Below are 24,803 nucleotides of genomic sequence, written 5' to 3' on the forward strand. Positions count from 1 at the left end.
AAAACAGAGAAAATACACCTCAGATATTTGGTCAGGTATCTGTGTTTACATGTGTCCCATTGTCTACACTCCCCACAAAACTTTCCTCTCCAAACAGGAATGGGTTAATGCTATAGCCTCTTTGGAATGTCCCTCCTTGCTTGGAGTGACCATCCCTCACATGATTTTAATTCAGGCTTTCTCTTTCCCCCGGCTATGCAGCGTTTATTTCGGTCCCTTTTCAACATGGCCATTCATGACAACCCCTTCCTGCTTTTGTTTGCGAAGTCCAGAGAGCCTCTCTCTGTCTTCAACATCCATGTCAATCCTCAGTCGCCTTTTCCACTCCACTTTCTCATCCAATCCCCCTGGCCCAGTATCACGATCCCACTTTGAACCTTACCCTATGACTTCGGATTGAGGTTGTGGTTGCCAATCCACAACATCCACGTAATCTTGAGCCTTTGTCCACTTAGTGGTTCATTCCCTCAGTCAAAGCAGAAGTCAGGCACAAGGTACAGATGTAGGGTCCTAATTTGAGCCAGTTTGCTACAGCAGGAATATAATCTTGCAGCAACAGGAAATGGTCATTATGTGGATTATCATTAACTGACAAGGGTTGATACGTTTTCCGTAAGGAAAAATCTAATCAAAGTGGAAATTACAAACTTCATAAGCCTTTATAAACCTCATGCACTACAAGTTTTACAATTGCAATGCAGGAACATTTTCCTGCAACAGGGTGATCAAATTAAGATCCTAAATCTGTAGTCTAATACTTCAGAACCTCTTGGGGCTAAATGGAAGACGTGTTAGCAATTAAGAATAATTTCATAATATGTACTTTTGTTCATTATTTAGGCGAATGACTGGGGAATTCTAGGGCATTTTGTGGTGTTAAGTCACTAGATGTTATCACGTCTGCCCAGTTTCATTTAAGTAAAGTTGATTGAGTTGACTTAAAAAATCACGCCCACCATGCTCAGAGGTACATTTTCTATTTGGATTGATGCCTGTCTTCCACCAAGGCGTAGTGGCCTGATTGAAATGTGAATTATGTTGTCCAAGGGATTTGATATGTGTGATAAAAATAATCAAAGGGCTTTGATCAAAGCATTCATGATGAAGCCTGTTTATTGTGTATAAATCATCTAAGAAGATGATCATAACATCGATGTTGGAAATGTATGTTTTACTGGTCATCTTGAATTAGTTATCTACTCTTTTTGCAGCAATAGGTTTTGTACCTATGTAATTAGCGGGCAAAACTGGCTGCAATGATGTCTTAAGATTTCATGGTCAGGTTGTATACTGGTTTTAAAAGGACAACCAAAATAGGATTTATTTCCTATGACATCTTGATGTCATCTTTACCTTGTCTTAACAGAGACCAGTTTGTTGTAATCTGGTTATGTGGCAAATAACCAGCACGATTTTAAAATCACAGCAGAGGTAATTTCAACGTTCTCTTACCAAGCTGAAATGACGGAATCCAGCCCTCCAATTCTCCCAAGTGCAAATCAATAAATAAGACAGGTCTGGGAACATTGCTACACTACTACGGTAGCTTATCATTCTTTTATACCATTACTGCTCTCAACAAAATAGTGTGACAATGAAAAATGTGCTTTTAAAAGTATGTGACTTTAGACACTATGTGACTTTAGGCATGGAACAGGACTTAAGTCAATTGACTGCCTCTATTGGGCTGTATGGGAGCATAAGTGTCACGGTTGTCGTAAGGATTGGACCAAAATGCAGCGGGAATATGTATACTCATCTTCTTTTTATTTGAAGAAGGAGAAACAACTAAATACGTATACAAAGAAAGAACAAATCGAAACAGTCCTGTCAGGTGCAACAAACACTAAACAAGGAACAACTGCCCACAAAATCCCATAGAAAAACACCCCTCTTAAATAGGACCTTCAATTAGAAGCAACTAGGAGCAGCCGCTTCCAATTGAAGGTCAACCCAACAAACACCACATAGAAATAGACATACTAGAACTAACATAGAAATATACTAACAAGAACATAACCCAACAAACCCTGAAACGCTCTAAACAAACACCCCTCTTAAATAAGAACATAACCAAACAAACCCCGAAACACTCTAAACAAACACACCCCTCCCACGTCCTGACCAAACTACAATAACAAATAACCCCTTATACTGGGGGTAAATTATGTATAAAAAATGTCAATAGGATATTTGAGTTATGTGTGGGTATAGTATTTGGCTTAGTAAGACTGCAAAGTTGGCCACATAACAGAAGTAAAATGTATTGCAATAGCTATAGTACAGTACTAAAACATTTAATCTGGATTGATGCCATCCGCTTATTGTAATGTATTTGTTTTTCAACAAATCCCCCTTAATTTTCATCTAATGATTGAGAATAAATTGCAAGAGATATCAATCCTGGTCCACATAGAGAGTTTCTCTATCTATCCCAACATGGCCAGCACTAAATGACAGCCTTTTTAACCTTTAGAGCACAACCTTAGCAGGAAGAGGTGTGTACTTCAATGAGTGACAGACAAGCTTCAAATAGATTGTAGAATGACATTGGGGAACCTTGGCCAGTCGAAGTTAATATCACAACTACATCCTCCCATTGTTGCTGTGACACAGGGTGCATGCTAGTTTCTGCGCCTGTGGTGAGAGTCCATTTATTAAAATCACAGTTAATGACAGCAATTTGGACAATGGCAAATTTGAGAGCAGACTATTTCAGTTACCTGCACTAATGGCTTCTATATTTTTGATGAAGGCTTCGAGGACCGAAACGTCAATATTATCAACCAAAGTGAATCGATAAACGTCCCGGTTTGTTAAACAAGTGACAGTGGTACCTTTATCCTCTCCATTTTTGCACTGTATTTTTTGCACCCAGACAACCTGTACTCAAATATGATCTCATTTGAAACAAACGCCCCCTTTTGCAATTGACTTCAATGAGCTCATTCTATTACATCATTTATTAATTGAGGAATTGCAAATTACCTCAGACCATAAGAGTGGTTTGAATGTAATGTAAGATGCAATGCAATGTATGATGAGAACCATGTACTTGGATTAGAACTGCATCATGAACATGACAAGTCAAACATCCCCCCTCTCAATCTCTCTCTCTCTCTCTCAATCTCTCTCTCTCTCTCACTATATGACACCTCCCCACGCATCCCAGCAGATCATTTGCCTTCATTGATATTTTTGTCTCCGTTGAACTGTTTGTTTCAAGTTAGCAGCCGCAGAGCTCGAGCAACTTCAAAGTACCACCTCAACTTGAAATGAATAGAAACGCCATAGGTCAACATTAGCATTGATGATGTTTAGCACCAACAGAAGCATACAGTGAGTTGAGATCGAGCCGAAGAGCTTTGCTCTCTGCAAAGAGACAGCAATACTGCCAAGGGAACAGGGAGCTGTAGCGTTGTCCTTTTTTTGACAGCTAAGGCTATACTTGAGAGGCTCAGTAAGTCTCCTCGCTCCATTTGTGAAGTGGACTCCAGTGCCCGGCGAAGCATGACGTCTTGACACCTGCAGATAGATGACCTTGGACTGCTATCGAACAGAGCACAGACTGGTTATTTTCTGATTACATTCGGTGTCTGGCCCTGTGTTAACCTCTAGCAGCCTCAAGGAAATTACTGGGAGATTAGAAGTATCACATCTGAGAAATTAGCACTTTAGCACACAATTAGCACACTGGTTCTGGGCTCCGACAAGTTTGTCCCATTAAGCGTTCCTTGGCTAATTACAAAGAAGCTATCAAGAAGGATATAGAGCAGGGGTGTCAGACATATGGCCCATGGGTAGTTTGAGTAAAAACAAAAATCTCTATGTAATAATAATCGATATACTTTAAAATGACTAAAACCAAATTGAAACTGTGTAGAAATGAGAATGGACCTACATTCTTCACTGTGTCCAGCTCGCTAATATTCACAGTAGTGAAAGCTATACAGTGGATACAGGACTATGTCTTGCCAATTTTGATGGTAAGGAAACATAAAAAGGTTCAATGCGGCCCTCTGACCTCATTGAAGACCAAATGCGGCCCTCGGGGCAAAATTAGTTTGACACCACTAATGTAGTGGAACATATCATACTGACGACATGTTACCCCCCTGGAACAGGAAAGGGCCTGCCATGCCGAAACAGGAAAGGGCCTTCCCCAAACTGTTGCCACAAAGTTGGAAGCACAGAATTGTCTAGAATGTCATTGTATGCTGTAGCATTAAGATTTCCCTTCACTGGAACTACGGGGTCTAGCATGAACCATGGAAAACAGCCCTAGACCATTATTCCTCCTCCACCAAACTGTATAGTTGGCACTATGCATTGGGGCAGGTAGCGTTCTCCTGGCATCCGCCAAACCCAGATTCGTCCGCTGGACTGCCAGATAGTGAAGCGTGATTCATCACTCCAGTGAACGCGTTTCCACTGCTCCAGAGTCCAATGGCGGCGAGCTTTACACCACTCCAGCCAACGCTTGGCATTGCACATGGTGATCTTAGGCTTGTGTGCGGCTGTTCCACCATGGAAACCCATTTTATGAAGCTCCCGACGAACAGTCCTTGTGCTGACGTTGCTTCCAGAGGCAGTTTGGACCTTGGGTGTGAGTGTTGCAACCGAGGACAGACGATTTTTACGCACCACATGCTTCAGTACTCGACAGTCCCGTTCTGTGAGCTTGTGTGCCTACCACTTCACAGCTGAGCCGTTGTTGCTCCTAGACATTTCCACTTCACAATAACAGCACTTACAGTTGACCGGGGCAGCTCTAGCAGGGCAGAAATTTGACGAAATGACTTGTACGGTGCCACGTTGAAAGTCATTGAGCTCCTCAGTAAGGCCATTCGACTGCCAATGTTTGTCTATGGAGATTTCATGGCTGTGTGCTCGATTTTATACGCCTATCAGCAACGGGTGTGGCTAAAATAGCCAAATCCAAAAATGTGAAGGGGTGTCCACATACTTTTGTATATATAGTGTATCTTGTTTACTGTCTACATTAGCCCCGCTACGTACTCCATTTTTGCAGGTAGCTACATTTTTCACCCTACTCTATCACACTCAGCGTAAAGTGTATTTCTGTGTATAGAATATTTATACAACAGACAAGTTGGCAATTCAGGAACATGGCAACGCTACAAGGTGAAGCCTTTTTGCATCTTTGTATTTCATGCTTCAGTCGACGTTCTCTACCGACAAGTTCTTAATTGTTTCAACCACAGGACTATATTAGGCATATGGAGGGGTGAGGTGGGGGCATGCGGGGAGGTGTTGACAGTCACAGCATTGTTCTCATATGAAGATAAAACCCAATGAGAAGTGTTATGCTTGATGGCCCTGCACTTGGCACAATGCTATGCTTCTATTTTTATTTTCAGAACCTAGCATGTTGGTTCTATAGCTTCCCTAATAGACTTATACAAAATGGATTATGTGGTTGCTAGGAAGCGACTAATTCAAATACTGTCTCTTCAATTTGAAACAGCATTTTCTTTTTTCTTTTTAGGCTCCAGAATAACGTTTATTTTCGAGTCAGGATGCAAGTGAATTTCTCAGCTTTCTGAATGATATCCTTGTAGTGTGGAAGAGAGACTGACAAGGGTTTACTAGCTCCAGTCTTATAAAAGCTGTTTTAATTTCTCTATTTAATGGATGGATTTGGCCCTTTGACTCACTGCTGTGCAAATGTAAACCAGGAATATTACTCAAGATAATGTGGTTGGTTGGTTAATGTGAGACTTCAGATTTCTAGTTGCTGCTTCTCGTAAACCCTGTCATCCTATTGCCAAGTGAGAGGGAACAAGGCTGTAGTAAAAATGAAGGCACCCAAAGCAGCAGCAGACAGACACCACGCTGTCTTTATCAAACTCACGCAACGGACGACAGCCTCAACTCAGATATGCATTCAGCAGGTCATAAAGCTAGTGATCCAACTGTAAACGGAAGTTAACTTTTTAGGGCTTAATGAAGCCTTCATAAACCCTTTATAAGTCCTATATAGATGTTTCAGACATCATTCATAAGCAGATATGAGATTCTATAGCTATGCAGTACAACGTGGCAAAAGGGTTATGCCACATTTGGCAAAGCACCAGACGTAAGGACCTTTTATATCACCCTTTATATAGTATGACTTGTCCTAATGATTTGTGTATCATCTATTGAGTGCTTATGAATGCTCTATAAAGACGTTATAACTTGTTCTTTTAAAGTGGCACTGTAAGAGAGGCGGCAGGTAGCCTAATGGTCTGAGCGTTAGATCGAATCCCCAAGCTGACAAGGTAAAAATATGTCGTTCTGCCCCTGAACAAGGCAGTTAACCCACTGTTCCTAGGCCGTCATTGAAAATAAGAACTTGTTCATAACTGACTCGCGTAGTTAAATAAAGAGAAAAAAAGAATGTTTTTCTACTTTCCACAAGAACAGCCATCAACTATTCAGTGTACCCAATGTGACAGTCAAAGCTGCATTTAAACTGATCGTGGCAGGGCTTTGGCATTCCCCAGCCTCCACTATCTTCCTCAGGGAAGGCTGTGTACCTCTGACACTATCAAATGGTTACGCAGGCAGCTCAGCGGTGTGTTGTCGCCTTGGCCCGCTTGGTTTACCAGAGAGATTTCATATTCATGGTGTGTGCTCAGAGCTACCTCATGCTGGATTGACTGTTGGATGTTATTTTGGTCCTGGCGTATGTTTGCAAAACCATCACTGAAGTGTGACACAGGAGGGAAAGAGTGAAATACCTTCCTCTTCCGTATTAACCTCTACAGATACAGTGCTTTCCATGACACTGAGTGTGTTATCAGTGTGTTATCAATGTGTTATCAGTTTGTTATTAGTGTGTTATCAGTGTGTAATCAGTTTCAGTGTGTTATCAGCAGTGATGTAAAGTACTTAAGTAAAAGTACTTGAAAGTACTACTTAAGTCGTTGTTTTGGGTATCTGTACTTTACTTTGCTATTTATATTTTTGACAATTTTATACTTTTTCTTCACTATATTCCTAAAGAATGTAGCTCCATACATTTTCCCTGACACCCCAAAGTACTTGTTACATTTTGAATGCTTAGCAGGTCAGGAAAATGGCCTAATTCACACACTTATCAAGACAACACATGGTCATCCCTACTGCCTCTGATCTGGCGGACTCACTAAACACATTTTGTTTGTAAATTATGTCTGAGGGTTGGAGCGTGCCCGTGGCTATCCGTAAATTGAAAAAACAAGAAAATGGTGCCGTCTGGTTTGCTTAATATAAGGAATTTGAAATGATTTATACTTCTACTTTTACTTTTGATACTTAAGTATATTTGAGCAATTACACTTACTTTTTATACTTAAGTATATTTAAAACCAAATACTTTTAGACTTTTACTCAAGTAGGATTTTACTGGTTGACTTATATTTTTACTTCAGTCGTTTTCTATTGTGTTATCAGTGTGTTATCAGTTTGTCATCAGTGTGTTATCAGTGTGTTATCAGTTTGTCATCAGTGTGTTATCAGTTTGTTATCAGTTTGTCATCAGTGTGTTATCAGTTTGTCATCAGTTTGTTATCAGTTTGTCATCAGTGTGTTATCAGTTTCAGTGTGTTATCAGTGTGTTATCAGTTTCAGTGTGTTATCAGTGTGTTATCAGTTTGTCATCAGTGTGTTATCAGTTTGTTATCATTTTGTCATCTCTGTGTTATCAGTTTGTTATCAGTTTGTCATCAGTGTGTTATCAGTTTGTCATCAGTGTGTTATCAGTTTGTTATCAGTTTGTCATCAGTGTGTTATCAGTTTGTCATCAGTTTGTTATCAGTTTGTCATCAGTGTGTTATCAGTTTCAGTGTGTTATCAGTGTGTTATCAGTTTGTCATCAGTTTGTTATCAGTTTGTCATCAGTGTGTTATCAGTTTCAGTGTGTTATCAGTGTGTTATCAGTTTGTCATCAGTGTGTTATCAGTTTGTTATCAGTTTGTCATCTCTGTGTTATCAGTTTGTTATCAGTTTGTCATCAGTGTGTTATCAGTTTGTCATCAGTGTGTTATCAGTTTGTTATCAGTTTGTCATCAGTGTGTTATCAGTTTGTCATCAGTTTGTTATCAGTTTGTCATCAGTGTGTTATCAGTTTCAGTGTGTTATCAGTGTGTTATCAGTTTGTCATCAGTGTGTTATCAGTTTGTTATCAGTTTGTCATCTCTGTGTTATCAGTTTGTTATCAGTTTGTCATCAGTGTGTTATCAGTTCGTTATCAGTTTGTCATCAGTTCGTCATCAGTGTGTTATCAGTTTCAGTGTGTTATCAGTGTGTTATCAGTTTCAGTTTGTTATCAGTGTGTTATCAGTTTCAGTTTGTTATCCGTGTGTTATTTGTGTTTCCCTTCCAGACTTTTCATACGAGATGCAAAGGCCCCCATAGCAATTTCCAGACCCGCTGGAAACTAAAACTGTCAATTGAAACCCATAATAGCCAAACTCTTTCAGCTGGGGAGAAAGTGAGCCGTGAGCCACCTATACAATCGTGGGGGAACACTGTGTGGGTATAAGGGAAGCTGAATGCCTTTGTGTCTGGGATGTACATAGTATTGAAGGTTTGTCAGGAGAGGGGGGGACTGATTTGTGAAAACACTCATTGTGACGACCCTGTATTTGTGTCATGCCCCGATACCATTTGAACTTATCACACGTAGCGATCACAGACCCCTCTGCTTTGAACACATATCCTGCGGGAGGAAATTGCTAAATTTAACGTAGTTATCCCCCGGGTGAGACTGAACTAAACAGCATAGTTTTTGTAATCGCAGATCAAGTAAAAACAACTGTGGGTTCACTCAGAATGCTTACACTGTATTTGTGGTTTCGAGTCAAAGTCCAACAATGACGAAGAGCCCCCTCGGGGTGGGGACACAGGTTCAGCCGAGAGGACGACAGGTGTCCTAAGAGACAGAAGCCCTTAACCAACAATGCTTTAAGAAGTTAAGAAAAAAAAATAGATGTGTTAAGTAAAAATATATAAGTAAAAAATGTAAAATAAAAGTAACAAATAATTAAACAGCAGCAGTAAAATAACAAGGGAGGCTATAAACAGGGGGTACTGGTACAGAGTCAATGTGCGGGGGCACCGGTTAGTTGAGGTAATTGAGGTGATATGTACATGTAGGTACTATGCATAGATTAAAAACAGAGAGTAGCAGCAGCGTAAAAGAGGGGTCTGGGAAGCCATTTGATTAGCTGTTCAGGAGCCTTATGGCTTGGGGGTAGAAGCTGTTAAGAAGCCATTTGGACCTAGACTTGGCGCTCCGGTACCGCTTGCCGTGTGGTAGCAGAGAGAACAGTCTATGACTAGGGTGGCTAGAGTCTTTCACAATTTTTAGGGCCTTCCTCTGACACCGCCTGATATAGAGGTCCTGGATGGCAGGAAGCTTGTCCCCAGTGATGTACTGGGATATACGCACTACCCTCTGTAGTGCCTTGTGGTCAGAGGCCGACCAGTTGCCATAGCAGGCAGTGATGCAATCAGTCAGGATGCTCTCGATGGTGCAGCTGTAGAACCTTTTGAGGATCTGAGGACCCATGCCAAATCTTTTCAATCTCTTGAGGGGGAATAGGCTTTGTCGTGCCCTCTTCACAACTGTCTTGGTGTGTTTGGACCATGATAGTTTGTTGGTGATGTGGAGACCAAGGAACTTGAAGCTCTCAACCGGTTCCACTACAGCCCCGTTGATGAGAATGGGGGTGTGCTTGGTTCTCCTTTTCCTGTTGTCCACGATCATCTCCGTTGTCTTGATCACACTGAGGGAGAGGTTGTCCTGGCACCACATGACCAGGTCTCTGACCTCCCTATAGGCTGTCTCATCGCTGTCGGTGATCAGGCCTACCACTCTTGCTTCATCGGCAAACTTGATGATAGTGTTGGAGTCGTGCATGGCCATGCAGTCATGGTCCTCTCCCCTGAATTTAGTGTGCACTTGTGCATGACAACAGCAGCAGCAGCAACAACATCCGACATCAGACAGCTTGCCATTGTTCCAGAAAACTCTTTAATGAATTTGTTCTTCTCGCCATCATTTACTCAATTAGCGATTCTCACACAACTGTTTCATAAACTGTGAATTCATGTTTCTTTATTTTTTTGTCAGCCAGGATGTGTTTAGAATGGGAAAGGTAAGGGCCAGCTGGTCAGAATTGTCAGTTTTATGTTAAAGGTTCTATATATGTGTTAGTTGTGTTTTGACAACAACGTTTAAAACTGCAATATGTAGCTTTTTCGGCAACCCGACCAAATTCATGTAGAAAATTGTGTTCTAGATCTGTCATTTTCATTGAAAGAAAGTCTAAGAAGCAGTACATCTGTTCTATTTGCACTTTTTCTATGCTTCCCATTCTTAAGTTTTGTTTTTGCATCTTTTACTTTCGGTTTTGCACACTACCTTCAAACAGCTGAAAATACAATATTTTGGGTAACTGAAAATATATTTCAGAGTGATATAGATGGTACAATGGTTCTCTACACTATACATTTAAATTAGGCAAGCTATTAGAATTTTAGTAACTAGGAAATGGCAGTGATTTCTGCATATTGCATCTTTAATGTTGGTCCCAAAAAAGTCATGCTTCAATGAGACTGTTGTCATGACTACTAACACTGTTTCAAGTCTCTGTGTGATTTTGTCTTTGACAGTGAACTCTTGGATGACTAGAGGATTGTCAGGTAAGTAACCTCATCTCCTTCTGAAGACATGAAACACTGTGGAACACAGCTTACAAATGCTGTACTTTTTATGTTTTTATAAGAAGTCATTTTAACCCTGTGATAACAATAATAGTCAAAATTGACAAAATTGACAAAATTCAGATTTCCTGACTTCTGACAAACTCTGTGCCAGAAGTATATTCAGTTCTGGGTTGTGCTCATGAGACAATGGAAAGAAAACTGACTAAAACAGGGAGAGACTATCTGGACACTAATTTTCGTTTTCAGTTGCAGTACTTTTTCTGTTGCTTGACCTAATGAACACAACCCTAATGTTACTGTGGAACATTGAAGGTCATGTTTCTTTCTGTAATTTGGACCTTTTTATGTCCTGCAGCCACCGAGAATATCAATGTTGAGTCTATACCACGAAGGCCTAGTGTGGCTCTGTGCAACGAGACCCAGCTGCTGTGGGAGATGGAGGTGTGTGGAGAGGGTTTCAAGCGAGAGATGGCTTATGTGGATCCCCAGAACTGGTGCAACTTAACACACTTCATCAGGTAAAAGACTCCCCTGCCGTATCTTGCCCTTTCAGTCTTATCAGAACAAGCCAGTGTCCTATCAATTCACTGACCCAGTTCTTAAAGGCACTCAGTATAATTTCTGAATTAATGTGTGTGAGAAGGGAAAGGTGGGATTAGTTCCAGCCAGAAAAACATGTGTAGCCCCACTCTACCTGTTGGTAAACTTTTTGCTTTTGGAGGCAGTCTAAGATTTGGATCTTAAAGCCAAAATAAAACCTATTTCCACTAAAATGATAATTTCAGCACAATAATTATTGTACAACATCTTGGGGAAACTCAGAACAGTTTTCCTACTTAAAAAGTTGACTTAAGAAACCTACTGTAGGATAAATCAAAGAATACTCTATTGCAGTGTAGGTAGTCTAGTAAAATAAAAAAAATGTGTCCACTCTGTGTGTGTGAATGCATACATCTGGCTGTTTGTGTATGAACAGGCGATTGGTATCCAAATGCTAGTTGGCATTGCAGATCCAGGGGGCTGTTTGCCTGGCTGGGCCTGCCCAGTGATAATTTCCCCCTCACCAATGAGTGGCACCTGTGCCTGCTGGCTGACCCAGTATGGTTCTCTAACACCCTTGAACCGTCCACACACACAGATAAACACACACATGGACACACACATCCACAGGCATACTCACATACCCATACAGTATTCAGACCCCCTGACCTTTTCCACATTTTGTTATGTTACAGCCTTATTCTAAAATAGATGAAATCGTTCCCCCCCCCTCATCAATCTACACACAATACCCCATAATGACAAAACAAAAACTGGTTTTTAGACATTTTTGCAAATGTAATTTAAAAAAATACAAAAATGAAAGTATTCAGACCCTTTACTCAGAACGTTTTTAAAGCGCCTTTGACAGCGATTACAGCCTCAAATCTTCTTGGGTATGACACTAAAAGCTTGGCACACCTGTATTTGGGGAGTTTGTCCAATTTTTCTCTGCAGATCCTCTCAAGCTCAGGTTGGATGGGTACTGTTGCTCTACAGCTATTTTCATGTCTCTCCAGAGAGCAGGTTATCATCAAGGATCTCTGTACTTTGCTCCGTTCATCTTTCACTCGATCCGGCTTGGCATCCAGTCCCTGCCTCTGAAAAACTTCTCCACAACATGATGCTGCCACCACCATGCTTCACCATAGGGAAACGCTGTACCAGGTTTCCTCCAGCCGTGACGCTTGGCATTCAGGCCAAAGACTTCAATCTTGGTTTCATCAGACCAGAGAATATTGTTTTTCATGGTCTGAGAGTCTTTTAGGTGCCTTTAGGCAAACTTCAAGTGGGCTGTCATGTGCCTTTTGCTGAGGAGTGGCTTCCATCTGGCCACTCTACCATAAAGGCCTGATTGGTAGAGTGCTGCAGAGATGGTTGTCCTTCTGGAAGTTTCTCCCATTCCCACAGAGGAACTCTGGAGCTCTGTGAGAGTGACCATCGGGTTCTTGGTCACCTCCCTGACTAATTCTTCTCTGCGATTGCTCAGTTTGGCCAGGCAGCCAGCTCTAGGAAGAGTCTTGGTGGTTCCAAACTTCTTCCATTTAAGAATGCTGGAGGCCACTGTGTTCTTGGGGACCTTCAATGCTGCAGACATTTTTTGGTAACCTTCCCCAGATCTGTGCCTCAACACAATCCTGTCTTGGAGCTCTACAGGACAATTTCTTCGACCTCATGGCTTGGTTTTTGCTCTGATGTGCGCTGTCAACTGTAGGACCTTATATAGACAGCTGCGTGCCTTTCCAAATCATGTCTAGTCAATTGAATTTACCACAGGTGGACTCCAATCAAGTTCTAGAAATATCTCATGGATGATCAATGGAAACATACTGCACCTGAGCTCAATTTCAAGTCTCATAGCAAAGGGTCTGAATACTTATGTAAATAAGGTATTTCTGTGTTTATTTTTAATATATTTGCAAAAATGTCAAAAAACCTGTTTTCGCTTTGACATTATGGGGTATTGTGTGTAGATTGATGAGGAAAAAATGTATTTAATACATTTTAGAATAAGGCTGTAACGTAACAAAATGTGGAAGAAGTCAAGGGGTCTGAATACTTTCTGAATGCACTGTATATTCCAAATCAACACTAGAAAAATTTCCCTCTGTGAATTTCAGTGTTTTGTAAATAAAGAATTGTGCTGGGGATTCAGAGGCCTAGCATAGATTTTTTGCCCTACTGGATCCGATTAAGCCTCAATAAAACTCAGCATGAATGACAGAGAATGCGATAGGGAGTCATTCAGGGGTGTGATAACCAGCCTAATCTGCTAAAAAGATGGATGATGTTGTATCAGGCCATCAAGTTGGATTAGATGCCATCATAGAATAGCCTATCTCTTTTCAAAACAATATCAAATAGGTATCTCCTGGCATAGCTCAGAGTATAGTCTAATGAGTAATACAGTGAGGGCTTTCGAAAGATGGCCACTTGTGTTGCAATTTCAGTTGGCTACATTTATGAAAGAATTGAGCCATTGACCAAAGACAAAAGCATTTTTATCTCTCCTTAATATGTGTTATTTGAAGATTCAAGACATTCTTTTTTATAGTAAATATATTATATGTCCAGATATAGTACCAGTCAAAAGTTTGGACACACCTAGTCATTCCAAGAGTGTGCAAAGCTGTCATCAAGACAAAGGGTGGCTACTTTGAAGAATCTCAAATATAGAATATATTTTGATTTGTTTAACACTTCTTTGGTTACTACATGATTCCATATGTGTTACTTCATAGTTTTGTTGTCTTCACTATTATTCTACAATGTAGAAAATAGTAAAAATAAAGAAAAACCCTGAAATGAGTAGGTGTGTCCAAACTTTTGACTATTACTTTAGCTTCCATCTAGGTACCTCTCTATTACCAACTGGCCAGATGTTTCTGTGAGAGACAAATTATCTTTACAGGGTGTAACAGCCATTTCCACCAACCCTTCCCTCCTCCTCTGTACCTTGTACAATACCTCATATTATGTCCAGTAGCTCGTATTGTCAAGACGTTGCTTAAGTTTTCTCTAATCAAGACATCCGTTACCAAACATACCAGCTTGAAAATGATATTTACAGTGCTTGTTAACATGTTATTCATGAGACATATGTGTTCTCATGGACATCCCCAGTGAATCTGTGGCACTCTGTTTAGAGAGAGAGAAAGAAATAGAATGAGAGAAAGTGAAGGACCATGTCAGCGAGGTGTCAGTATAAGTTAGATGGAACTCTTTCCAAAATGCACGGCCATCTACACATGTAAGATCTTCATTTGACCAGTTTCTCAGAGCAGTATCCTGCAGCAACAGGAAATGTGAATTATTTTGTGGATTATAATTAATGGACATTTTTGTAGGGGTTGATAGATTTTTTGTTTGGGCAAATCAAGTCTGGCATTTTTAAGGGGAAATTACAGACTTTGACTTTTTAAACCTTGAATACGCCAAGATTTTGCATTTCCTGAAACAACAAGGTGATCAAATTAAGATCCTAAATCTGTATATTGATTCAAATGAGCAAATCTGAATCTCACCACGGGTACACAGTCAAGAGAATGGGACAGCCGAGGAGGCATGGACTAACTGCAGAACATCAGCAGAGACTGAATGCCAGGCACGGTGCCATCCACTGCTAATGAATATTAACACAGGGACATTATCAACAGCAGGCCTAGGGACAATATCATCAGCAGGCTTGGTCTGCTTTCTAACTAACAGATGCTCCTCCAAGGTCAACAGTGCATGTTAGAGTGCCCCAAATGGCCATTTGCAAACGCAATGAGAATTTACTGTCTGTGTAATTTAGTAGAACAGAAAATGTGGTAATTACAGTACCAGTCACAGAGGACATACGGAGAGGAGAGTTGGAAATATAATCAATTTACCACAACTTGAAGGGAACCGTTTTTTCTCCAGGTCCCAGGTCGATCCCTTGGGATTGCTAGTGTATACCACTTGAATGAAGAAGTAAAATGCAATTTTTGCCAACTCCGCAAAACATCAACTCTGTCAGATTTTTGTCTAACATCAACTCCGTCAGAGTGCTGAAAGATCTGATAGAATGGTTATGTTTCTATTGGGATTTTCAAATTAATAATTTTCCATATTTTACAAAATGTTTGTATTACAATTACATTTTTAGAGGCAACAATATTTGAATCACTGTTCTGCAACATATGCTTAAACAATTGAATTATTTGCTGTGCTAGACCTAAGGGATAATGTTCGCTTTATAAATGCTGTTTCATGTACTAAATCTAGAAACACATGCCAAAATGCTAACGAAATTAGCCCTGGACCATTTAATAGTGGTCTAAAACAAAACAAAAACAAGTTTGGAGATTTGTATTACATATTTGAATAATGTAATGTTATAATTAAACAATCAAGGCCTTTAAACACTTGTTGGACAATACTTGTAAAAATGAAATGCCTTTTAGGATGTCTGATGGAGTTTACATAAATCCAGCAAAACTGCGCTCTGCCACTGTCCCTTGGGTTGGAAAAAAATTACCTCAACAACCATAATCCAAAACAATCCAGCAAAAATCCATCTTGGATGACACTGATAAATTTGGTGTAAAGCCTATGCATTTCACTGTACCATTTACACCCTGTATCCTGTGGACGTGACCAATAAACTTTGATTTGATTTATGTCCTCTCCTCCCCCAAGTATGCCTGTCTGTACATATCCTTTATTACATTTTTTAAGAGCAGTGCAGACTATGATGCATTTTTCAGCAGCATAGCTTCTTCTGACAACCTAATGGACTCATTGACTCTACACAATCAGACATAATGATATTTTGTTATGTTTCTGACAAGCTGGACTCAAAACACTTTAAAACAGGATCCCATTGGACAATCAACACTTTATAAAGCCTTTTTAGAACACTCATAAAGTCTTCATAAGCAATACATGGATACTTCACAAATTATTTATAAGCAATATTATCCAGCATAAACGGTTATATAAAAAGGTCCTAGCGTGTTGTTTGCTGATGAATGATTTCTGAAGCATTTTTATAGACCTTATAAAGAGTATGAGGCTTCATTAAATACATTTTTTCCTTGCCCTGAAAGTAATGTTTGTGGCCCAAAGAGACAGTGATCCGCTATTCAGATATGTTTCAAAAGCCACTGCTAACATAAGCTACTTAAACTGACCCAAAAGGCTTTTTACAAGTCCTTGCCATTTCTGAAGAATATTTGTGCAGGCAATGTTTGGCAGTGAAGTTGACCTGTAATGTTGGCATTGTGGGTTGGTTTTGTTTTGCGATTGGGAAGCTTTGAATTTCCTTACATGAAAAATACATCTGAGAAAACATTTAAAATATGCCTCAGCTCTTCTCGCGCACCAAATGTACAGCTGCTGGAAATAATGTAGTTTTTCCAGTTATTACTTTATCTGAAGCACAGCAGATTTTAAAAACAAATTTGCCAACGCTACAGAAGGCTAGTAAAGGCCCAGTGCACAACTTTTGTGTAATAAAAATAATTATATTTATGTAGGGGTATATATATATATATATCGTTTTTGAATTCACATTTTTCAGGGGGTGCTGCAGCACCCTCAGCACCACTACTTCTCCCAAGTGGCGCAGCGGTCTAAGGCACTGCATCTCAGTGCTAGAGGCGTCACTACAGACCCTGGATCGATTCCAGGCTGTATCACATCTGGCAGGGCATTGGGAGTCCCATAGAGCGGCTCATAATTGGTCCAGCGTTGTCTGGGTAGCCCATCATTATAAATAAGAATGTGTTCTTAACGAGCTTGCCTAGTTAAATAAAGGTTAAATAAATATGACTTCATTTGTCTAAAATGTACCCTTGTTAACCTAGAGTTGATGTCTGTGCCCCCGCATAAATCTAATTAGCATAATAAAAAAATCCCCATCAAAATCTGTTTAAGCTAGATATATCTGTTTTATTTGCATGGCTGCGTCTCAATCCACCACATCCACTGATGTCGCCCTTCCGCATCTGCAGTGAAAGGTAGCAGAGCTAGAGCTGTGTTTTTCAGACCATGAGACATCCTGAAAATTGGTCTTCTCATGAAAACGTCTGTAGTGTCCGAATGGTTTAGCCTACAAACTATTTTGACCCCTCTATGGAAAGATGAGACTCTCACAAACATGATGGTGTTGCTCTAGGACGCCCCCAAGCCTCACAAGAATAGTCTGAAGCCGGGTACCAGTTTAAAAAATGAATGGAAGCATAGATGGAGATAGTTTTGTGCCTAAGGGGTTAAATACAAAGTGGAGTGGAGTCGCAATTCAAGGCTCAGACACAAGAGGTATGTGGCAGGGTCTACAGTCAATTACGGACTACAAAAGAAAAATCAGCCCCGTCGCAGATCACGATGCCTTGCTCCCAGACAGACTAAACAAGTTTTTACTCGCTTTGAGGACAATACAGTGCCACTAACACGGCCCGCTACCAAAACCTGCGGCTCTCCTTCACTGCAGCCAACGTGAGTAAAACATTTAAACGTGTTAACCCTCGCAAGGCTGCAGGCCCAGACGGCATCCCCGGCCGCGTCCTCAGAGCATGCGCAGACCAGCTGGCTGGTGTGTTTACAGACATATTCAATCAATCCTTATCCCAGTCTGCTGTCCCCACATGCTTCAAGAGGACCACCATTGTTCCTGTTCCCAAGAAAGCTAAGGTAACTGAGCTAAATGACTACCGCCCTGTAGCACTCACTTCCGTCATCATGAAGTGCTTTCAGAGACTAGTCAAGGACCATATCACCTCCACCCTACCTGACACCCTAGACCCACTCCAATTTGCTTACCGACCCAATAGGTCCACAGATGACGCAATCGCCATCACACTGCACACTGCCCTAACCCATCTGGACAAGAGGATTATCTATGTAAGAATGCTGTTCATCGATTACAGCTCAGCATTTAACACCATAGTACCCTCCAAACTCGTCATTAAGCTCGAGACCCTGGGTCTCGACCCCGCCCTGTGCAACTGGGTCGTGGACTTCCTGACGGGCCGCCCCCAGGTGGTGAGGGTAGGTAACAACATCTCAACCCCGCTGATCCTCAACACTGGGTCCCCACAACCCTCCTGTTCACCCACGACTGCGTGGCCATGCACGCATCCAACTCAATCATCAAGTTTGCAGACGACACTACAGTGGTAGGCTTGATTACCAACAACGACGAGATGACCTACAGGGAGGAGGTGAGGGCCCTCGGAGTGTGGTGTCAGGAAAATAACCTCGCACTCAATGTCAACAAAACAAAAGAGATGATCGTGGACTTCAGGAAACAGCACAGGGAGCAGCCATTTTTACATTTTTTTAAACATTTTTAGTCATTTAGCAGACGCTCTTATCCAGAGCGACTTACAGTAGCGAATGCATACATTTCATTAAAATAAATTCCCGTACTGGTCCCCCGTGGGAATCGAACCCACAACCCTGGCGTTGCAAACACCATGCTCTACCAACTGAGCCACACGGGACCCGTGTTGATGGGACAGTAGTGGAGAGGGTGGAGAGTTTTAAGTTCCTCGGCGTACACATCACGGAAAAACTGAAATGGTCCACCCACACAGACAGCATGGTGAAGAAGGCGCAGCAGCGCCTCTTCAACCTCAGGAGGCTGAAGAAATTCGGCTTGTCACCAAAAACACTCACAAACCTTTACAGATGCACAATCGAGGCATCCTGTCGGGCTGTATCACCGCCTGGTACGGCAGCTGCTCCGCCCATAACCGGAAGGCTCTCCAGAGGGTAGTGAGGTCTGCACAACGCATCACCGGGTGCAAACTACCTGCCCTCCAGGACACCTACACCACCCGATGTCACAGGAACGCCAAAAAGATCATCAAGGACAGCAACCACCCGAGCCACTGCCTGTTCACCCCGCTAACATCCAGAAGGCGAGGTCAGTACAGGTGCATCAAAGCTGGAACCGAGAGACTGAAAAACAGCTTCTATCTCACGGCCATCAGACTGTTAAACAGCCATCACTAACATTGAGTGGCTGCTGCCAACATACTGACTCAACTCAAGCCACTTTAATGATGGGAAAATTGATGTAATCAATTTATCACTTGCCACTTTATATTATTTATATTAGATAATGTTTACATAACCTACATTATTCATCTCATATGTATATACTGTACGCCATACCATCTACTGCATCTTGATGTATCACTAGCCACTTTAAACAATGCCACTTTATATAATGTTTTCATAACCTACATTACTCATCTCATATGTATATACTGCACTCTATACCATCTACTGCATCTTGCCATCCTGATGTAATGTATCACTAGCCACCTTAAACAATGCTGCTTTATATGTTTTCATACCCTACAATACTCATCTCATATGTATATACTGTACTCCATACCATCTACTACATCTTGCCATCCTGATGTAATGTATCACTAGCCACCTTAAACAATGCTGCTTTATATGTTTTCATACCCTACAATACTCATCTCATATGTATATACTGTACTCCATACAATCTACTACATCTTGCCTATGCCGTTCGGCCATCACTCATTTATATATTTTTATGTACATATTCGTATTCATTCCTTTACACTTGTGTGTACAAGGTAGTTGTTGTGGAATTGTTAGATTACTTGTTAGATATTACTGCATGGTCAGAACTAGAAGCACAAGCATTTCGCTACACTTGCATTAACACCTGCTAACCATGTGTATGTGACAAATAAATTTGATTTGATTTGACATGTAAAAAAAGTATTCTATATACATACGACAGACACTTCAGAACAAACTTCATTCAGATTATTATTTTTCACTATCTGTTTATCCATGTATGAAGCTGTTATTAAATGTATTTCTATGAGCTAATAGAAGTAAGGTCAAATTCAATGTCTCATCCCCCCAGAAATGTGTATATAGTTTTGATACCTTAAGTGGTCCTAAAATTCCAAACCAAATAGCAAAATGATCCTTGGTATGACCATTTTAAAACAATTCCATATGTTAGCTTAGTAGAACCCATTCCCCCAGCTTAGACTCTTAAGGATTTTCAAGAGACAATCAGCTTTTATAAGAATGCATTTGTCCTTTTAATGATGCGTAAGCTTTTGCCGGTTTTAAATTATAAAAGAAAATAACACAGCACGCAGCTAAATATAAATGGTAACTTCACGTATTCCATCACTTTTAAGTCTGGGGTCAACATTTTGTACCATCGTTTTTTACAATAATATACAAGCCAAAAAGCTATTCCAGAGTTACCATACAATTAATCCATTAATTTACAGCAGCGTTCCTTATGTCGTATGGAGACACAGTCTACACGCTTGACCAAGACTCATTCGATTTGCAGCACTTAGGCGGAGGTTATCTGAAAGCAATGATGAGGATTGGCTGACGTCAAACCACACCGCTAGTATGAAAGGCATAGGAGGGGAAAATGGCACTTTGGTCTTGACTAGTTTGACTTAATGTGGTCTGATAGGATCTGTTTTGCTAGGTAAGCGTCATGTTACCCAGAATGCTATTATATCAACTCTAATCACCCATTTAGCTCCTAACTGTGTACTGTAACAAGCCTGAGAAGTGCAGGTAATTTGTGTCATACTGGAAGAAAAACTGTGTGTGTTATAATGGATTGCTTTTAGTGCAGTTTATAGGGCATAGTACATACAGAAATGCACCCTAATGAGGCAGCCTGTGTCCAACTCGTAGCTAATGATGTAAACTTGATGAGGAGGACACACATGGCATATGGCTACTCCAACAGTTTCCAAAGTGACATAAAAACATTGGTCCTAGTTTGAACAAAAACAATGTTACAAGGGCTTTATTACACATTCATAAAGCATTCATAAGTACTACATAGATTCTTCAAAAACCATCTATTTAACTGTGTCCATATAAATTAGGACATCCTTAAGCAGTGCTTAAGAAGGCTTTATGAATGCTCTATCAATTGTGGTTCATTTAAATGTAAATAAGTGAATTGTTTTGCCCCACAGTTAGCCATGAAGATTAGCTAGCAAGCCAAAATGGTTTACAGTTACTGTAGCTAGCAATCACTTATACACTAGTTTGCTAGCTACAGTAGCGCTACCGTGCCTCCAAAAATAACGTCTTCAAAAATTATGTGTTTACTTTTACCATTGTGACGCACATCCATTCATATCGATTTTCTATGCATATTATGACAAAAGAGGCATGCCTCTTTCTTTATAGATTCACACCGGTCTGAAAAAGTTTTTTGCAGAGTAAGAATTTTAGGGATAAACCCTCCCTGTTTATCATTTTAGACACATCCTATGTGTAAGTTTCTGTATTTCTTTTCTTTGTCAACCTTGTGTTCTGTTTCTTTGTGTTCTTGAACCTAGTCCTGTCTTTCATTTTTGTTCATTGATTTCACCTGGATAAGTTACTCACCTGGTCTCATCAGCTCCTTATTTAGTTCAGTTCATTCTGTTTGTGCCTTTGTGAGGTATTGTTCGTTTTGACTCTGCTAAGACTTTTACTAGTTCATTTGTGAGAACCAGTTATAGCCTTCAGTCCTAGTTTTATTTCACCTGCCTGTTTATGACCATTGACTGCCTGTGACCACGATTCCTGCCTTCTGCGAAGGCAAAATAAACACCTGTCACGCTCTGCTGGTGAATCCACACCTTTTTCTCCCTGATTATTAATTACACTAAGTAGCTGTGCGTAAGGTAACAGCTAAGATGCAAAATCTGCTAAGTAGACCCCTTATCTCTTCTCCCCTGAAATAGAAAATAAATACGGAGATGCAGAGAACATGATTTTCAGTCTAATCCATGGCCCCAGATTCCCTGCCTTCTGATTGGCTAAACACTTTGTGTTCCTCGGTCATCTGGGCCAGGGATTGGCCAACCCTCCTCCTGGATAGCTACTTTTGTTCCAGCCCTGCCCCAACACCTGAATCTACTGATCAGCTGCTCAGGGGCTGTTAGAGCAGGGCTGGAACAAAAGCCTACTGTACATGCCCAGGAGGAGGGTTGGCCAATCCCTGCTCTAGGCCGGGAGTACCAGAGCCATATATTTACATCTCTATGGCTCTGGTGAGTACTAGCCCTTTCTCAACCTGACTGTTTATTTTAAACATTTGTATTTCTCTGCTCTCTCCGCAGTGAGTACCACGTCTTCTCGCTGTGCACAGAGACCAACGCCGGGCGCATCAACTGCTACTGGCCCAATCCGCTGGTGGAGAACTACATCATCCGCATCCACAAGCACTTCTTCTCCAACTGCACCCTGGAGAGGGTGATCCTGGTGGACCCGCCGGACGACACACTCACCATCCTCATCCTCATCCCTGTCTTCCTCACCCTGGCTATGATCGCACTGGTGGTGTGGTGCAGTAAGCGCAGCGACATCCTGGCTTAAGATGTTGGTTTGGTTGGTTCCCATGTGACTGTGCAATGTGGCTGTCCAGAGACCCATGAACTTCTTTGAATGAAAATACTTTATTGATCCCCAGAGGGGAAATTGGGTTAGACAGGTAGCCTGGGAAGACAGGTAGGGAACCTACGAAGGGAACTTTTGTTTGTTCATTGTGTCATTTCAGGATTATGGTGGATTGAATGGACCAAAAGAAGCTACTTAACGCCTTTGAGGGAGATGCATCCTAAATCCATTTTGCTAGCTTGAGACGGTCCAAGCCCTTTTGAGAGATATACAAGGACTCAAGGCACAGAGCTACAAGACATTCAGGATTGTTGATCCTTGGTGTGAAAAGGGACAGAGGCCCAGGGACTGCCTCAACATCATCACCTATCAGACGCCGTTTAAGCTTGTGGGTATATATTCTGGTGAAGAGTCTTCTCAATGGGAGAACACGGACAAGTTGACACCTGAACATGTACAATACTTTTCTGTACCAGTTCCGTCTACTGTAAAGATTTTCCTTCCTTTATCGCCTGCCATTCTTTCTCAACGGCAGTGTTCCTGGCACTATGGCCTTCTTCACGCTTCCTCGTCTGTTATGTGTTGTCACTATCAGTTCAAGCTGCAAAGACGGATACAATAATTTCTTTCCAAAACAATCAGATTTTTGACCTAACCCTGATTTAACTTACCTTAACCACACCCCTAACCATATGCCAAACCAACACCTTCATTTAAGACCAATGCTAATTTTCATGTTCATGATATAGGCAATTCTGACTTTGAAGCTTGGCCATAGAATGGGAACAAGCCCTATATGTGTCGCTTAAACTAGAGAACTTGGTTTGTTTCTTGAAGTGAAATGGTTGTTTGACTTCATTATTTATCTTGTCTCTGGGTTGTCATTGCAATGCCCCAAAAGTTGTTATCACTGATTGCACTGCTCATGTGGTGAAACCTCAGCAGGAATTCTGCTCACTCTAATTGTAGTTTAATCGTTCTGGGAGGTATGGGCGGTAGGAACATAAATCACTGTCAAGATTACGGACTCGTTTTGAGAGAATTTCGTTGTGCCAGAAAACTTTTGGTATTGAGGAGCTATTGAATTATTTACTGTAATGCTATTTAATGTTTTAATTAAATTACTTAGAATTAGTCAATGCTTTGGTTATTAATCAACATGTCCATAGTGCAATGTCATTTGCCACTTTTTGTCCTCTGCCGTTTCGAAACCATTCCTACCTCTACTTCAAACTACATTCATCTCGATGTAACTCCAATTCAACTGAAACATCCTTAGTACGGTGGTCATAACAAAAATAATATTGTTTTGACATTTCAGTGTGTAAATGTAGTTAAACAGTCAAATCTGCAAAAAAAATATGTTCTGACATTTAGGTTAATTTTCAACGTAAAACTCAACATTGCTGTATGATACATTACCATATGGGCAAAGCTACTAACAAGGCCGTATGAACATTTCAGAAGGGTTTGGGGGGGTGTTCAAATTCCTCATCAGTGGTGTAAAGTACATAAGTAAAAATACTTTAAAGTACTACTTCAGTTTTTTTGGTGTATCTGTACTTTACTATTTATATTTGACAACTTTTACATTTACTTCACTAAAATAATGTACTTTTTACTCCATACATTTTCCCTGACACCCAAAAGTACTTGTTACATGTTGAGTGCTTAGCAGGACAGGAAAATGGTCAAATTCACGTACTTATCAAGCAAACACGTGGTCATCCCTACTGCCTCTGATCTGGCAGACTCACTAAACACATGCATTGTTTGTAAATTATTAGTGTTGGAGTGTACCCCTGGCTATCTGTACATTTTAAAAACAAGAAAATGGTGCCATCTGCTTTGCTTAATAGAAGGAATATGACATTTTTACTTTTGGTACTTAAGTATATTTTACTAATTCCATTTACTTTTGATACTTAAGTATATTTAGAACCAAATACTTTTAGACTTTTACTTTAGTATTTTACTGGGTGACTTTCACTTTACTTGAGTAACTTTCTATTAAGGTATCTGTACTTTTACTCAAGACAATTGGGTACTTTGTCTACCACTGTTCCTCATATTCCAATTTAAGACAAAGTCACTTTATAAAATGGGGACTATTTCCCCATTATTATGCGATCAAAACAAACATA

At 40.7% G+C, this 24,803-nt stretch overlaps 1 protein-coding gene across 2 annotated transcripts in view; it reads left to right on the plus strand.

The window, feature by feature from the left end:
* The window catches only part of LOC115195530 (receptor activity-modifying protein 3), a 28,872-nt gene extending 5,079 nt beyond the window's left edge, over positions 1 to 23,793 (plus strand). Inside the window, exons 2-4 of one of the 2 annotated variants that reach the window (XM_029755468.1) lie at positions 10,666 to 10,695; positions 11,075 to 11,237; positions 22,383 to 23,793. In XM_029755468.1, coding sequence (XP_029611328.1) covers positions 10,666 to 10,695; positions 11,075 to 11,237; positions 22,383 to 22,638 — 449 coding nt within the window. In that variant the 3' untranslated portion in view covers positions 22,639 to 23,793. Of the gene's footprint in view, positions 1 to 9,874; positions 10,696 to 11,074; positions 11,238 to 22,382 lie in introns of those variants that run through there. The other variant, XM_029755469.1, reaches the window with a different exon arrangement.
* The last annotated feature ends 1,010 nt before the right edge of the window (positions 23,794 to 24,803 follow it).

This window comes from Salmo trutta, chromosome 6 (assembly GCF_901001165.1).
Source record: "Salmo trutta chromosome 6, fSalTru1.1, whole genome shotgun sequence".
In the NCBI taxonomy this organism is placed as follows: domain Eukaryota; kingdom Metazoa; phylum Chordata; class Actinopteri; order Salmoniformes; family Salmonidae; genus Salmo; species Salmo trutta.